General features: G+C 33.7%; 1 protein-coding gene across 1 annotated transcript in view; it reads right to left on the bottom strand.

The window, feature by feature from the left end:
• The window catches only part of LOC138716143 (puratrophin-1-like), a 1,133,117-nt gene that overhangs the window by 14,756 nt on the left and 1,099,373 nt on the right, over positions 1 to 18,988 (bottom strand). Inside the window, exons 12-17 of the mRNA XM_069848962.1 lie at positions 13,010 to 13,213; positions 8,800 to 9,557; positions 3,536 to 3,682; positions 2,646 to 2,721; positions 846 to 1,019; positions 286 to 375 (exon numbers count right to left, since the gene is read on the bottom strand). Coding sequence (XP_069705063.1) covers positions 286 to 375; positions 846 to 1,019; positions 2,646 to 2,721; positions 3,536 to 3,682; positions 8,800 to 9,557; positions 13,010 to 13,213 — 1,449 coding nt within the window. The remainder of the gene's footprint in view (positions 1 to 285; positions 376 to 845; positions 1,020 to 2,645; positions 2,722 to 3,535; positions 3,683 to 8,799; positions 9,558 to 13,009; positions 13,214 to 18,988) is intronic.

Below are 18,988 nucleotides of genomic sequence, written 5' to 3'. Positions count from 1 at the left end.
ATCTTATCTGAATTTCATTAAACGTAAGTTACACGTGTTCGAAACCGGAAAGCTCATTTGTGATATATTTCATCTTTCAAATAACATGGTCATGATGGATTAGATGCAATGCAGTTCATAAAATTTACATGAAAGAAATTAAACAACTCGAAGAATAAGGAACAAAACTGTATACTGTATGACGTTTCAGAAGTGTTTCACATTCTGAAATTAATGGGTAACAGAATTAATTACCTGGCACTACAATATAAATAATTAAAATTTTCTAAGAAGAAATAAACATACCTTAAAGAAAGATGTGCCATATTCGGACATAAGTGAATCTGATTTTGGCTTGTTCTTGTTGTAAAGGGCATACAAGTAGAATTTCTTCTCCTGTGAAAAATAAATTACACAATATTAATTACTACACCATAGAGATAGGTATTTTCCAGAAGTTTACAGAAAATCATTATTTTAATTATTTTTTTGGGAAAGGAAGGATGAAAACAATACCGGTATTTATTTCACCTGTAACAAATTACAGTATGAAAACAAGGATTCTAATCTTTACAGTATAACAAAAAAAAAAATGTTTTTCGACTGAATGTGCTCCATACAAGCACCTTACAATGTACTGGTAGTGTATTTCCAGATTAAATTTATTTGGAGAAACCAATGTATTTTTACATAGACTCAATGGCAAACAACTGAAGGCAATTGTGATGTCACATTAATAGGCTAATTCTAGCATATTGAAATTCGTCTAATATGTATAAATTTCATTATTGTAATTACATTTTTTTTAATAATCTAATAAAACTGAATATTACTTTCAATACTTAATTCAGCAGTAGGCTACTTACATGGCGAAGAAAACATTGGCCAACTTGAAGTGGACTATTCTCACATTTTTCTAATTCTTGCAAGAAATACTGACTATGGAATTCATAGATCTTCTCAACGTTTCCAAAGATAACATTACGTTGTCCTCGAAGGGCCTGTGGAATATCTTCTCTCAACAATTCAGGAATGTAGTTCTGAAAAAAAATTAATAGAAAAAATGCTTCAATCAAACCCAAGAACCTAACATGAATGAATATATATAATATTCGTCTCCTAAATGAGTCCAATTGAAGTATTACTTTTGTAAGAAAAAAAGTACTATTACATCAGACTATTTCCCGCACCTCCAGGCAATTGCGAAACTTGTCACTCAGAATATTCTCAACTTTGTCCACATTGGAAATGGTGCTAGCTGATTTATGTGAAAAAGGAGAGAAAGAAAAGCAACGAAATATGAAAATACAGAGGAAACATGGATTCATGAAATTCAAGACATTAAAGGAAACGAAAGGCTAATATTCAACATTATTTCAGTATTTGCTACATGACGAATCAGGATATTATTATTATTGGGTTATTTTACGACGCTGTATCAACATCTAGGTTATTTAGCGTCTGAATGAAATGAAGGTGATAATGCCGGTGAAATGAATCCGGGGTCCAGCACCGAAAGTTACCCAGCATTTGCTCATATTGGGTTGAGGGAAAACCCCGGAAAAACCTCAACCAGATAACTTCCCCTGACCGGGATTCGAACCCGGGCCACCTGGTTTTGTGGTCAGATGCAATGACCGTTACTCTACAGGTGTGGACGAATCAGGATATGTTCAGAATAATTAGAGTTGTGATTAAATCTGAAATAGTTTTAAAATACATGGCCAATTACTTGTACAGTTTTCCACTAATTTGCGTATTTCCATCCAGGTATTTACTCGTGCATTTGTATTACAATAATATTTATCATTAGGTAGTGGGTGAGAACCCTTACATAGGCAGTCCCACCAAAAGGGATAGTGTCCCTTTCCTCGCTAGTATCAGATCATATTGACCCTTAGACCCAAGTCTGTAGTACCTGGATGAAGGGCCCATTGCACAGGGTTACATGTAAAGACCACAACAGACTGGAAATACTAAAATAATGTGATGAACAGTGTAGAAAAGACACCCTTTTCTTTGGGGGATAAATATGAAGACCCGTGCCCAGGATTACAAGGGCAAAATTTCTAATGACTAGTAAATGGGTAGATGGGGCACACCCATTTAGAGAGTTAATATATGTCAGTTTTGATCAACAGCTGTAAGAGGGCAGTCCCCTCATTGGTCTTACCTTACTAATAATTCAATCCATACGGGGGTAAATATCTGAACAAGAAACATGAATCTTTCAAAACTGTAACTTACCATGATCAACCACATTTGAGAACTGAAGAAAAGAGAATGGTTGTTTGAATGCAATGTTTATACCTACATACTGGTAACAAGCAACAGTCAGGTAGTCAAAAGAGACAAAAAAAGCATCACAGACTATTGTTTACTCCTCTTGAGGACAAGCTTCAACTGCCAGCAGATGGGGAAATTCATCATCACTATAGACAGTTATCATATGTACAATGTATTGTATACACACTGTAGAATATATTTTACATAAACTTAAAAATTTCGTATTTTAAGTTATAATCAATTCCGATAATTTCGGCTATATTTGTATATCAAGAAAGATGCCTTTTAATTATTCTCAATATCGGTACTGTTAAAAATGCTAACAAAGTACAGTACGACTTCATAATTCCATAAAATACGAATAACTGTGAAATAATTACCTCGATTATGTATTCCAAGGACTTGACATAATCGCGTTCAGTCTGGATCATCTCCCTCATTATTAAGAGCAAAGTCCTGAGGAAAAAAACAATCCCTTGATTAGTTTCTCTAATTCTTTGTAATTTTATATGTGAAATATTTAAGAACTTGTAATTAATACAAGTATAGTAGATATACAGTAAGTGTTAATACGTAGCATAGACTAGGTTGTCCACGTCAAATGTTGTACTTATTACAATAATATCAAATTTCCGTCTATAACTATAACCCTAATGTACTTTCGGACAAATAGGGTTTAAGAAATTGTATATTCAAATAAATAAATTCATTAACTTAACACTTAACTATGTCAAACAACTAAGAATGTAATTCTATTTCTATTTCAATTTCCATTACTAAAACCTAAAAGCTTAGAATCATTTATTTATTTTATTTATTTAGAATATTAACGTGCAAAACAACAGCACAAGGCCAATTACAGTTTAGCACGAGATACAAAAAACAATACAAAACAGAACAAATGATGATGAGAATGAATGACAGAAAATGGCAGTGAAATGAAATACAATCAATATAATAGTCAACATTAATCATTGACCAAATGCAACAAAGTAAATAGCAATATCTAACAAATAATAAAAGATATTAAATAACAATTAAGGATACGAGTATAACATACGTGAAATCAAATCATAAATCCTTAAATAATAATAATAATAATAATAATAATAATAATAATAATAATAATAATAATAATAATAATAATAATAATAACAATAATAGTATTAATAATAATAATAATAATAATAATAATAATAACAATAATAATAATTCTTTTATGCAAATTTCATAGACTACCATACCTAATATAATTGTATAATGCACTCACTTTTGTGTTTTCAGTTCCTTGCTTCCTGGAGCCGCTACAGCCAGGTCTAAGTTAGATGCCCGGCAATGCAGATGACTGTTAACTGGAACTGGAGGGACTGGCTTGCCACCAACACCAGAACCGTCCTGTTCTTCTAGATCGTCACCACTGAAATATCCATCACGCTTTATGAGATAAAATGCACATAATATAAACAGTAACCAAATCATTATCAAGGAAATATGTGCTTGATTATTAAAGACAGACAAATACTGAGTTCGCATCCAGTGATGTGTTCTGATATGTTATTTTACGTAAGAGCACAAAATAATTACAGTAGAACCCATTTTTAAGAATCTCTGAGGGATTACTTTCTTTTCCTTACATAGGGTTTTCTTTGAAAAGGGATGCATATCTTTATTTTCAACAGCTAGAACGAATTCATTAAGTTTTGAGAGAGAAGCATCCGTCATTAGTTAATCGAAATAGAATTATGTTACAACAGGACAATGTGAGACCCAATACCTCTCGAACAACCATGAAAAAAATCCAGAAATTGGAAGGAGTCGAACTGTTGTCACATCTGGCATATCGCCCTGATCTTGTGCTTTGGATTACCATCTGTTTCGATCAATAATCTACTTCCTGCGTGGAAGAAATGTCCAACACTTGGAAGGCCTACTCATAAGCAGAAGCAAAGCTGACTCCAATATTATAAAATCATCAGAAAGCGACTTTTTTAAGTTTAATGAAAATGCTATCTTCAGAAGAGTTTCCATTTCTCAGAAAACCCTTTATAGAAACTTGAATAATTATCATAAAAAAGAAATTGTCGAACTTCTTTCAAAAACATTTAAGAAGCAGGTACTGGACTGGGAGTTAGTGTCAATTTCGAAGCACTGTTTGTGACTATAGTGTCTTATAAGCGTAAGTTTTAGAAGAAGGGGACAATAAGAGTGTGGGTTTGAAGTGGGTGAGGATTTTTTAGCAGTGTATTCTGTTTCGTTAGAGCTGAGTGGTGTCATGAGCTTTGGGTGTACCACTCTCCAGTGTCTATGTAGAGAGGATTTTCTCTCGTATGAGGTTAAGTGGAATAAAGTTAGGAAAAAGTGTTCTGTTAATTTGATCAAAGAAGAACTTCTAATCAATATGAACATTAATATGACTTTTTCAGAATTTGTACATAATGTCAAAAAATGAGAAACAACTAATGGAATATGCTAGGAGCAACAAAAAATGTAACTGGAAGCACTCTTAAAATTAATGTACGAGCAATATTATCGTGACTCATAAAGTTTTTTGCATTACCTGCTGTATTCAGAATTATTGTGGGTGTAGCCTACTATATGAGTTTTATTTCAGTTTATAATTTATGTTACCAACTGTAAGAGTAAGGTAATTGGGTTAGGTGTGTCTATGTTATTGTACTATGTTTTATGGCACTAAGACAAGAAATCATGTTGTGTTTTTTGTAATCAGTATGCAGCTATTAAATGTTAAAAAAACTTGGAACTTATGAGTAAAGAATTTCTAAATTTTGTCCCTACTTCTGAAAAATAAGAGGTGGCAACCCTGGTTATTCCCAATACCTTACATATGATCAAAAGACATCTTTCCCAACTCTCCTAACTTGACAATGTGAAAAGGTATGTATTACGTTAATGCCAACTACTGCAAGTATTAATAAAACATATCAAGTCTGAGCTCTGATTTACAAAGTAAATACACTGAACTTCAACTTCCTCAGTAAGCACCATATAATACATTCAGAAGCATGCAACGTTTTGGAGCTACATATGGTTTCTAGTCAATAAAAGCAAGGAAATGGAAGCTATTTCTGAGATCTATTACTAAGAGCTGTTCTACAGTCTTGGAAAATGAGCCAGTATCTAGTAAAGTTGATGTATGGTGAAAAAAGTAAAAAATCTGACGTCATGTTGAGCACCGTGAAGGTTTTATATTATAGTTAATTTCTACATAAGCTAGGTCTTCATTTCCTCATCAAGTCCTTAAACTAAAGAGGTCAGTGTTCGATCCTTGGTATATACAGTAGTAGTGGGTAAAGGATCTTTGGGACAAGTTTTCTGTGAATATTTTGGTTCCTTCTGCCATTTTCATTCCACTTTACTCCATTATTGTCATAACATTTGAAAATCTTCCAATAGTAGCCTACACATTCCCAAATAAAAAATAATAATAAAATGAAGACCTAAAGTAAATAATGTTAGAAATATATCATTTTATTTAAATAACAATTTATGTATATGACAATCAAAGTCCAGATTCGTTCCTTAATCGTTTTATTAGGCGTCATGGATGGTTGTATGTGTATGTGCCAATAGTTTCAATGTACGTATATTATGACACGTTTTCCTCAAAAGTCTGAAAATGACACTTAATCCTTATTTACTTCAAGCTTTCAAATATACGAGTAGATCTGTATTATTCAAGCATTATTAAAGTATTAAAAACGGTTCTATGATTTTTTTTTTTTTTTTTTTTTTTTTTTTTTTTTTTTTTTTTTTTTTTTTTTTACTAATTTCGGCACTGTGAAGCCGCGAAAAATGTTTCAAACCAAAATGAGTGTTTCTCGTCTACATGAAACAGAGAGCATGTTGGATTTAGAAAAATAGAGATTGATTTACTAGTTAAACACAACCTTTGCAATTAATTATCGATACTAAATTTTTATTAATACTACTATATACCGTAAACTAATGATTAGTAATGGTGTAAAACTAATGTATTTTTTATTTATACTGTGCTTTAACGTACTAGTATTGTTCTCTGAGATTGCGCTTACAGATTTCTCTCTCTCTCTCTTTCTCTCTTGGAAGTTCCTCGTATTTTCCTCGAGTTAAATGTTGCAGTTGTCCCTCATTTGCATTCTGAAAACCTGGCAGCCCTAATCCAAGATGATGTATGGTCAGAAACAGTGCAATACCGTATGTCTCATACACAACTCGAAATAAGTACAAATAAATTAAATTAGTAGCCTACACCAGCCGTGGCGAAAATATGACTCATGATAACATTGTGGCTCACAATGATAGCTATGCATTTTCCTTGCTTCCTATCTCCCACAACCCCCACCCTCTCACTCACTGGAGTCTAACTCCGTTCCATTTGTATTTGTCTCTGACCTGCAAGTGGCATATCGTCGCAATGTCTCTCTGGAAACCATGAACCTCTAAAAAAACGAAAGTTTCAAGTAGGATGGGAGGACACATTTTCTTGCTGCCAATATGATGAGAATTTAAATGTATGATTTGTTCACAAGTATTACTAGGAAAACGGTTGTACAACATAAAACGACATTATACTGCATGTCACTAATGAAATATTAAAAGGTTAAGTGTTATTATTATTATTATTATTATTATTATTATTATTATTATTATTATTATTATTATTATTATTATTATTATCTCTGTACGTCGATCCTTTTTCAGCAGATGTAGCGTACAAATAATGCGGTTAGCTCTTCAATTTAAACTCACAGATTTACAATGTGATGTCAAATGAAAGCTAGACGTAAGGACTTGACAAATGTTGAACTTTTCAAATCTTTGCCAAAAAATAAATATCCGAAACTTCGTTCTTTCGCTTGCTCTGTTGAAGCCATGTTCGCTACAACTTACGTTTATGAAAAATTATTTTCAATAATGAAAATAGTAAAAATCAAATTTAGATCATGATTGAGAGACAAATACCATCGTGATCAACTACGACTGGCAGTAAGTGACATAATTCCTGATTTTGAAACTCTGTTGCAGAGACAATCTGAAGACAGTTAATTTTAGGTTGTGATAATTTGTCCTATGTTTTATTGTTCATTTCTTTCTTCGTTACACATATTAAACATTAGTTTGTAGTCTTGTACTATATAAAATTAATATTTAAGTGCTTGACGTAAGGAAAATGAAAATCCGTTAATATGTCAAACAGCTGCATCACTTCTCCCTCGGTTGTTCGCCCCCTCCATAGGTGCTATGCACGTTGCAGGTTATACAGTGGCTCGGCGCATGAACACATTTTCACCACGGCTGGCCTACATTATCACAAACATGTAATTTTTTAACAAATATGTTACTGTAACAGACATATTCTGTAGGACCAAAAAATTAATCTTTACATAGAAAAATAAGTAGAGTTAATCTACTCAGTGGCAGTGCGTCAATAAGAGCACAAGAGCACGTGAACACCTTGTTTCCATTAATGCACAACTAGTTTTATTATTTAATACCGTATTGGCGTAGTGGGGATGTATAATATCAGGATCGAGTATTTTAAACTTCCCGCATCTTACATAAACTTCTTATGTAAACTTGGCAACATCCGTTCACGTACAAGCCATGCTCTTTTCAAGAAGGTTGCAGAAATTTCACGCATGCGCGGGAGAAAATTGTCTTTCGCTGGCCGCTTATGACTCGTCAAGAGCACAAAGCATTAAGTGAATAGTGAATCTATCCTACAGATGTCAGGTGCATCGATGCCTATCGTTTACGTGCTATATCTCGAGGAGAAAATTTAATAAGTCTGTATTTTAGCCTGCAGGTCTCAGCATCTCACTGTCGGAACGTTTACTTTATGTGGATGTGTGTACAGTGCTGCTACGAGAGTGTAGTTTGTGAATTACTATACTTCAGTATCGCCATATACTGTAGCATAATTTGGCTTTCAAAGACATGCTGGCTGAATGTGATGGTGGTATGAATTTAAATATCTGTATGGTGGTGTATATTATTTAAGAATAATATTTACTGGCATGTAGGCCTATTTATAGTAATCAATCTATGCGAATGGGATTACAGTACTGGTATAGGCTATAGTGTATCAGTGTGTTGGGAATCAAAATACGTATATTACTGAACACACGCTTTTGTAAATTGTTTTATGTATTAATTTTTAACAAACGTAAACAATGAACTCTGTTCAAGTAATTTTGAAGAGTAAAGAACTGAGTAAACTGGCTTTCCAGGAAAAATTGGAAATAAAAAGACTAGGTTTTATTATTATTATTACTATTATTATTATTATTATTATTATTATTATTATTATTATTATATGTTGTTTTGAATTTATATACGCTTTTTTCTACAGTGAAACACTGGAATCATGACATTTCATATTAGGCTAAAAACGTACGATTTCAAATTCTCTTCGATTTTGGAACACAAAATTGTGAACACACATAATATTATCAGAAGAAACTACATATCACAACACATTTAAGCTATTGATAGGTTGAAATATCACTGAATAAGTCTCGAATTACAAATTACCTTTTAGTGAAACCGTCACTTCCTTCAGTAGTGTTGTCTCCCGAATTGTCTGTCGCATAATCACACTTATGGTCATCATTGGAGCTGCAAAGTCTGGTACCACTATCACTACCACCAACACCGTCCCCACTTCCGCCATTGCATGACGGATCTTCGTCATCAAAGTTTTCTGTAGGGTACTGCCATGTGCAGGAGCGGCGCAGGTGTCTCTTAAAACCCTGCCTCGAGCCACTGGCCTCGCACCTACGGTCTAGTGCCGACGGGTTACCACACCTCGCACAGATACCATCTTCACTCTTCCCCAAGGCATCATTGTCATTGTCCAGCAGGTCCTCGGCACTTTCGCGCACTTCCTGAATGTTCCCTAAGTTGTTGGGCCTGGACCCCGCCCCGTTACAACAGCAGTCCGCGGCATCCTCGAGCACCGAGGAGGGCATGGGATCCCAGCACGAGCACGCGTGTCCTGCCGCGTGGTGGTTGCACTTGTAGATGTACGGGAACGAGCCCACAGAGCGTCGACGACCCACACTGTTGCTCCCACTCACAGGCGTGCTGGTGACCCCACCGGCGGGACTCCAACCATGATGGAGGGCTTTTGGACTCATAGGCCGACTGCAGGATCTGTCCAGACTGCCCGAAGTTCCTAGAGAAAAGCTGTCGTCTGCGTCACATCCATCCTGCTGTCTTCTGGCCTGTACCAATCTTGACTGCTGCACTCGGATCAGCTCCATTGTTTCTTGGCATCTGGCCTGAGCCACCTGCAAACAAAGTCATTATTTTCTTGTAGTATAAGAATGTCTGCTGAGCCATTTATACCCGAACCCACACTTTCTGAAGTCGAAATTGCGATAGAAAATCTGAAAAATTCGATCAAATTCCAGCAGAATTAATACAAGAGGGTGGAAGCGCATTAACTAACGAAATTTATAAGCTTGTACTTGCTATTTGGGAAAAGGAAATTGTACCAGAACAATGGAAGGAGTCCATTATCGTACCCATCTTTAAGAAGGGGGACAAGACTAACTGTAGTAACTTTCGAGGAATATCACTTTTGTTGACGTCGTACAAAATTTTGTCCAATATTCTTTTGAGAAGATTAACTCCATATGTAGATGAAATTATTGGGGATCATCAATGTGGTTTTAGCGTAATAGATCAACTATTGACCAGATATTTTGTATTCGACAGATAATGGAGAAAAAATGGGAGTATAAGGGTACAGTGAATCAGTTATTCATAGATTCCAAAAAGGCATATGACTCGGTTAAGAGAGAAGTTTTATATGATATTCTTATTGAATTTGGTATTCCCAAGAAACTAGTTCGATTAATTAAAATGTGTCTCAGTGAAACGTACAGCAAAGTTCGTATAGGTCAGTTTCTGTCAGATGCGTTTCCAATTCACTGCGGGCTAGGGATGCACTATCACCTTTTCTTTTTAACTTCGCTTTAGAATATGCCATTAGGAAAGTTCAGGATAAGAGACAGGGTTTGGAATTGAACGGATTACATCAGCTTCTTGTCTATGCGGATGACGTGAATATGTTAGGAGAAAATCCACAAACGATTAGGGAAAACACGGGAATTTTACTTGAAGCAAGTAAAGCGATCGGTTTGGAAGTAAATCCCGAAAAGACTAAGTATGATTATGTCTCGTGATCAGAATATTGTACGAAATGGGAATATAAAAATTGGAGATTTATCCTTCGAAGAGGTGAAAAAATTCAAATATCTTGGAGCAACAGTAACAAAATATAAATGACACTCGGGAGGACATTAAACGCAGAATAAATATGGGAAATGCGTGTTATTATTCGGTTGAGAAGCTTTTATCATCTAGTCTGCTCTCAAAAAATCTGAAAGTTAGAATTTATAAAACAGTCATATTACCGGTTGTTCTGTATGGTTGTGAAACTTGGACTCTCACTCTGAGAGAGGAACATAGGTTAAGGGTGTTTGAGAATAAGGTTCTTAGGAAAATATTTGGGGCTAAGAGGGATGAAGTTACAGGAGAATGGAGGAAGTTACACAACACAGAACTGCACGCATTGTATTCTTCACCTGACATAATTAGGAACATTAAATCCAGACGTTTGAGATGGGCAGGGCATGTAGCACGTATGGGCGAATCCAGAAATGCATATAGTGTTAGTTGGGAGACCGGAGGAAAAAAGACCTTTGGGGAGGCCGAGACGTAGATGGGAGGATAATATTAAAATGGATTTGAGGGAGGTGGGATATCATGACAGAGACTGGATTAACCTTGCACAGATAGGGACCGATGGCGGGCTTATGTGAGGGCGGCAATGAACCTTCAAACGTCTGGATTGGAGAATGGACATAAAAAAGGTTGTAAGTGCCAAAGAGATAACAGAGCTTTCTTGTGCGACTAATAATGTAATACTGGTATCATTCCTTTTTGCACATCTATGGGAGAAACTAGAACCTAAATAAAATTACAATGTAACTTATAATTTTTTCTTAGTGGATTAAGCCAGGGATATACTTTTTTAACTAATTTTCAACGATATTGGCACTTACAGCCTTTTTTATGTCCAGTTTTCGATTATTACCACATGTAATTTACCACATAAAGACGAAGAAGATATTCAAATCAAAATCACAACATTTCTCAAAATCGCAGGCTTTATTAAATAATATTTTGAAACCCATTCACGTAAAACAGCAACCAGATTGAGAGTGAAATTTGGACCATGCGAAAACAGGACAAAAACAAATTAAACGCATCAGAAATTAAATTCCTCAGAACAGCGGGATACATCTTAATAGACCATAAAAGAAATAAAGACATAGTAAACGAATTATTATAGATTAACTTACGTCTATCAATTTTAGGAAAAAAAAATGAAAAATGCAAAATAAATTAGATACTACGAATTTAAGAATGATCGAAGAGAGAATCTATGCATAAATCTCCAACATCAACCAGGATCCCTTAAACGGATAACAGACTTGATCCCACTTTGAGATTGAAGCAGACCACTAGATTTAACTTTTACTCGTAAAAGGTTGTGGATATGATGATGATGATGATGATGATGATGATGATGATGATGATGACGACGACGGCAACATTATTATTATTATTATTATTATTATTATTATTATTATTATTATTAAGTTGCTTCTTTTAAGTAGGCCTACTGGTCATCGCCTGCCTCAAAATGAGAAAGAAAATGAAGCATCAAAATATAATGAAACATACCTACATCATAATATTAAATTATCACAGAAATCTAAAAATTCAACCCAAATATATTTCTGGTAATATGCACACAAAATATCTCTGAGTACGTAGGATTGTATCTTATTCAATTATTATAATAATAAAAAATATAATGATCACTCACAACTAAAAAATCATAAAATTATTTCGAAAATGAATTCAAGAGAACAGCAGCAGCAATAAATTATAAAAATTTGTAGCTCCAAATGAACAAAACATCCCCCTATTATGTTAATATACGTATATGCTTTCGTAAGAAATATTATATATTTAATAAAAATTAACTTAGAGAAACTTGCGTTCATAAACTTTTTCTTAAGATATTAAATATTCACACGACGTAAATAGGGGAAATCTTCAGTCCTATAAATCTACTACAATTCCTATTTTGTAACATACCTACAAAAGTAAATAACTTACTACAATCTCAATACGAATAATAAATCTCTGAATTTCAATCAATCAATCAATCAATCAATCAATCAATCAATCAATCAATCAATCAATCAATCAATCAATCAATCAATCAATCAGTGGCATAACAGACCATGTCTTTAGATTTTGTTTCTGTTGTCTCTTACAAAAGAAATCAATGATTTTCCGGTAGATCTTGTACCTCGAAATTCAGTTAGCTATTCGCAGACAGACTGGAACTCTTTAAATGAAAAAAGAAGCGGCAGGCCTTCTACGTTTATTCTCTTCTTTTTTATTCTCATATTCTGAAGCGGCAAGGAGTTACCTCCCTCCCGGTTATCCCTGTATCTAAACAACAGAGTTATCAACATGATGTTTGATGTGTATGGGAATTGTTTTCATCATGAACAGGTAAATTGAAACACAATGAAAGTATTCAAGTAAACCACGGTTCATATAATTATAATACAATAAAACCTTAAAATGAGAACCACATTCCTTGTTATAAGGAAATTCCCGCCACAGAAAACATAATTAATAGTGTGCTTACCTTCGCCTGTTCCAGAAGCTTTTCATTTCCCAATTTACGAGCCAGCTGCAGCATCTCTGTGAAATGATCCTCAGCAATGGGCGGGTGAGCCATCAGGTACTGCTGAAGGTGCTTCAGCACTTGGAGAGTCTGATCCGGGGTTTGCGCTTCATCTGCCTTCACTCGGGACATGTACTTTGATGTCTCCAGGGCCCATTCATAAGCCTATAGTAACAACACAATAATAATATTAGAGAATGCACATTTTTAACCGACTTAAATATGAATCTTAATATAGAATTCTTACTACACAAGATCTGGCAGAAAAACGGATGATTATAAATAGTTGGTTATTGACTCAACAAATAATTTTTTTTTTTCAAAATGACATTACGTGCAATCATAAAGTATATAGTCTGCCATTTTATTTCTTGTGAACTTAGCATGCCTGACTGTGAAACGAGCGGGCCTGGATTCAAATCCTGGATGGGACAAGTTACCTGGTTGAGATTTTTTTTTCGAGGTTTTCCCTCAACTCATTCAGAGCAAATGCTGGGTAACTTTAGGCAATGGACGCTAACCTCATTTTGCTGGCATTATCACCTTCATCTCACTCAGACGCTACACAACCATAGCTGTTGGTAAAACGTCGTAAAATAACTAAAAAAAATTCTTGAAAACGCAGTCTTTTAAGGTACTACCACTGAGATGTGCTTCGTCAGACAACCACAATTTTGCATCAATGAAAATGTAAGTCGTATGAGCAGATGGGAAGGGAATAAATTCAATACAATACAATAAAAGTACCTCTAAAAATAATTAAAAAATGTAATGGTTTATCTTAAAACTTTGAGAGCCAATGTCAAAATTATGCCCCAGACATTCTAAAGAATGTGCTTTTAGGAGTGAAATATTGAAGAGATTTGTAATTTATCATTAAAAATGGTTGAAATATACCATATTTAATCAATTACTATATCCTAGTTCTTTTTTTTAACTTGGGTACTTTTTTTTTTTTTTTTTTTTTTCCAAAATCTAATCGCGAATTTAAATTGTTTCAGCAATGATATTTCGACATACAAAAAATGAAAAATGTACAAGAATTAGGAAAAAAAAATATATAAATAACTGTAAATCAGACTCTCCCTTTAAATATCAAAATTATGCCCCAGATATTTTAAAGAATGTGCTTTCAGGAGTAAATTATTGAAGAGATTTTTAATTTATCATTTAAAATGGCTGAGATATAGCCTCTTTAATCAATTACTATATCCTGGTTCTTTTTTTTTTAATTTGGGCACCATATTTTTCATAATCTAATCTCCAATTTAAATTGTTTCAGCAATGATATTTGTACATACAAAAAATGAAAAATGTGCAAAAATTAGGGGGGGGGGAAATCAAATTACTGTATATCATCCTCTTTCTTTAAAATGTTTGGGGCGGCCCTGCATTATTCTGAAATTACAACGATCCAACAACAGTTGCAAGTTGATAATGATCTGCGCACCAGTGCGACGTACGGAAGGCCAGCTTCGTGAATCAGTTCTTTTCTTACTCTTCACGTAACCATGAAGAAATCGCGCCTCGTCACTGATAAACAGCCGCTCCTTCGACAATAGAAATAGTGATTTCTTTTTATGAAGCAATGCGAGAAACAGATCCTCGTGCGATCCATTACAACAGTGTTACTAAGATTTACTATACACGTCAACATATTTCGAAAACAGTTTAAAATTAATATTTCGCAGCAGATATGCAAAGTCACGATTCATTTTCTCTGTTTCTTTCAGCTGCATTCGCAAAACATGAGTAGCTTTTGACATTTTCGCCGTTTAATCTCATCTTTCGCCTTAAAGAATTGAGCTCTCTTTGACCTTAAACGACTGCGGTTACAAAATAATAACTTCGTGAGAAAATAATAAAACTTCCGCATATTTGTTAAATTTGTTCGATTGGTGAATCGCTACTCGCGTGCTTCAGTCAATGGCACTATAAAAATATAATAGAATATAATTTTGGAAAGCATTTCATAATTAGCAATTATGTATTTTATGAACTACTGAATGGATGGTTTACTGAAATTTTAGCAAAATAAATTAGTAATTCCATCACTACATATTAATTATTATTTGCAAATTAACGTTTATTCATTACAACACATGGTGTTACATCAACTTGTCAATTCTAACAGTTTTAGTATTAAATTAAAAAAATTATGTATGGATTTTATAAAAATTGAAAAATTGTAAATTTAAATTTATATATTCTTAGTGCGTAGTAGACATAAGACAAATTGTATTATATACTTCTTAATTTCAATTCAGGAATCCTCCCATGAGTACGAGTTCTACTCTTTATGGGGTGAGCTAAAGTTCTTCTGCATATATTATATTTTACGTTACAATTATTAGCAAAATAAATAAATAAATAAATAAATAAATGAATAAATAAATAAATAAATAAGCAAATAAATAAGCAAATAAATGAGCAAATAAGCAAATAAATAAATACAATTAAATAAATAAATAAATACAATTAAATAAATAAATTAAATAAATAGTTAAGATGGAGGCACTGTTAAATATGATTAACATAATACAATCCATACATATATATATATATATATATATATATATATATATATATATACATTACAGTACAGGATGGTTAATTCGACATTGGATAATACGAATAAATGTTTATTTCCCTTTAAATTCTTATTTAAGCCAATGTTAAAAATTCACATTTAATTCGAACTTTTCGAAGCTTATATTTGAATAATTCGAAGCCAGGACTTCACTGGTTTCAACGAAAATAGTGTCTTATCTGGAATTCCAGAGAAAGTCCAAAAGATTTTCGTAGAAATCTCAGTAATTCATTATTCCAAGAATTCAAATTCTATTCTTAAGCTTCATAATGATCGACAAGAAGTAAATGTCATTGCTACTGTTAAGATATTTCGTACCATTCAGGATGAGAATTAATAGGGGTGGAAGGGGGGATTTCCCCTAACCCCCTCTCATAAATTCATATTAACATCCCTGCCAGGGATAACTTCTATCCCCTTCACAAAATATAATTGTTTTAATACGATTATACTTTATAAATTATATAGTAAGCAAAGAAAATAACATTGATGTATTATCATCACCGGCAAGCTGACAACAATCAATAACTTAGGAATTACACATCTTATCTTAAGCCTGCTAATTGATATAATAATAATAATAATAATAATAATAATAATAATAATAATAATAATAATAATAATAATAATAATAATAAGTATTATTATTATTATTATTATTATTATTATTATTATTATTATTATTATTATGATCAAGATGAAAGACATCTACTCCGTGCGAACAAGCGTTGAGCCATATCGAATGAGGATAATAATAATTTTATGTATCGTATTCTCTATCTAGAATTTTATCCCTCCTCACCCCATCAGAAATCATAATTCGCACCCTGGTACCATTATCCAATTTCTCACCGCAGGTATTTTTTTGAGAGCAACGGGTAGGATGTTCAACATTGTTGTTCACTACTGTGTTTGTGTCATACACCCTCTTACTCAGCAGTCAATAATTTGGAAGAGAACGAATATGTGGAAATCTTATCATCGTAGGTAGGTCTACTGAAGTTCGTATGTTATTGGTTCTTCCACATGAATGCTGTCTAAACGTCAAGCAAACACAAGGTTAACGTTGCAAAGTTATTTGAAGTGTTTTTCTTTTAATTAGTAGCCCATGTTTTGTGTGAATATGACTGAAACAAGTCAGGAGTTAAGTTAAATTACGCCTACGCTGCAAATTCATTATGCATTACTGTATACGAGTATATTTTGTAATTTGGAATTTCTAAGAAAATAACTTCCTGGTTAATTCGAATTTCGGATATTTCGAATACTTTTTTAAATTTTCCTTAAGAGTTCGAGTTAAAAAAGTCCACTGTATATATTGTATGAGTGTGCAGTAAATGACTCCGTGCAGTAGGCCTAAACATATTAATGCACTGGAACATTAAACACGAGTCTGTGCAGCGGGGATTCATGAACAAAAGCTTGTAACAGTACGGAAAATAATACAATGAATGATAACGTTACAGAAGTTATACAGTACTGTAATTTTGTATGTCTACAAAATATAGCACATTTGTTAGTAATAATAGCGAGCACAAGCCACTTCTCGTCCTACGCCGTGGGACTACAGGTGAATATCACAACAAACATCACACAAAAGGCCGTGAAAACAAAGCCTCAGGCATGTCACCGACCTCAAGTACATTAGGGTCATTAGAGAATCGGAAATAATATTTATATAGTTTATGAATCTCCAGCAAAATTACCGTATTTCTTACACCAAACGTTTTAAAGACCAGATAATAAACGATGTTGAAATTATATAAAATCATGACGGTGCCTATTTTGACATAAATGGCTTAGAGAATTGGGTAATAAATAATCTGATAGAAACAGCGACTTAAAATAAACATAATTGGAAAAGGCACATTTTGAGAATGCGTTCTGAAAGATCTTACTTACTTATTTACTTACTTACTTACTTACTTACTGGCTTTTAAGGAACCCGCAGGTTCATTGCCGCCCTCACATAAGCCCGCCATTGGTCCCTATCCTGAGCAAGATTAATCCAGTCTCTACCATCATATCCCACCTTCCTCAAATCCATTTTAATATTATCTTCCCACCTACGTCTCGGCCTCCCCAAAGGTCTTTTTCCCTCCGGCCTCCCAACTAACACTCTATATGCATTTCTGGATTCGCCCATACGTGCTACATGTCCTGCCCATCTCAAGCGTCTGGAGTTAATGTTCCTAATTATGTCAGGTGAAGAATACAATGCGTGCAGTTCTGTGTTGTGTAACTTTCTCCATTCTCCTGTAACTTCATCCCTCTTGGGCCCAAATATTTTCCTAAGCACCTTATTCTCAAACACCCTTAACCTATGTTCCTCTCTCAAAGTGAGAGTCCAAGTTTCACAACCATAAAGAACAACCGGTAATATAACTGTTTTATAAATTCTAACTTTCAGATTTTTTGACAGAAGACTAGATGGCAAAAGCTTCTCAACCGAATAATAACACGGATCTACCGAAATAATATATCAGTACAAACCACTAGCAATAAGAAACATCGGAAGCCTCCGACGTCGATGGAAAGATGACTTCTGAATGGGAATAGGTTCGATGGCCTACTATGCGATAGATTATGATTATTACAAAATATTTTATTACTAAATTACTTCTTTTCTCATTCGTGCTCCGTAAATGTTCTTCTTTTGTTGTTTACAAATATACTAAATACAATATTTTTCTTCCTTTCAAGTACAGCACTCTAATTCCAGTTGAATGAAAATCTTACAAAACATAGCTGTTGCATTATTGTTTGTACAGGGACATCATTTTATTTTTACTAACATTTTTAATATCAACCTGACTATATCACTGGATTAATGGTTGAGAACCGGAAACACCGTTTGTTACCCCCTTCCACGACTAGAGTTCGATGATACTGGCGTAAAATACACACAAATCACTTTACTAGGTATAGGAGGGAAGAAAAGTAGTTCATCCATTTACGTGAACTAGGAAATATCGTAATTTTGAGTTTGATAATTTTCATTAGGTTTTTCTTTAATCAAAATACAGTACAGTATTAACAATAAGTGTGTTTACTCACGAACTGAGTTACCCATGCGAACGTATTCATTATGCAGTTTATATTATACTGTCTACAGCACATTAGCGTACAATATAGAGAATGAAGTTAAATTGAAAAATAATCATAATATGGATATTTAAACACATTTTAAAAAATGGTGACCGTTCATTTCGATACAGGCTTCAGTTCTTTTGTGCATATTATCGCACTATAGACTATTGCATCTAATTCCAATTACCAGTTTCGTCCTTCGTACTAGTAACTCATGTTGAAATAATTCTGTATATACTCTATAAAAGAGTATTTTGCGT

The sequence above is a fragment of the Periplaneta americana genome, chromosome 16 (genome assembly GCF_040183065.1).
Source record: "Periplaneta americana isolate PAMFEO1 chromosome 16, P.americana_PAMFEO1_priV1, whole genome shotgun sequence".
Taxonomy (NCBI): Eukaryota; Metazoa; Arthropoda; class Insecta; order Blattodea; family Blattidae; genus Periplaneta; species Periplaneta americana.
Note: the sequence above shows the minus strand (reverse complement) of the source record. Positions and strands in the feature narration are given on the sequence as shown.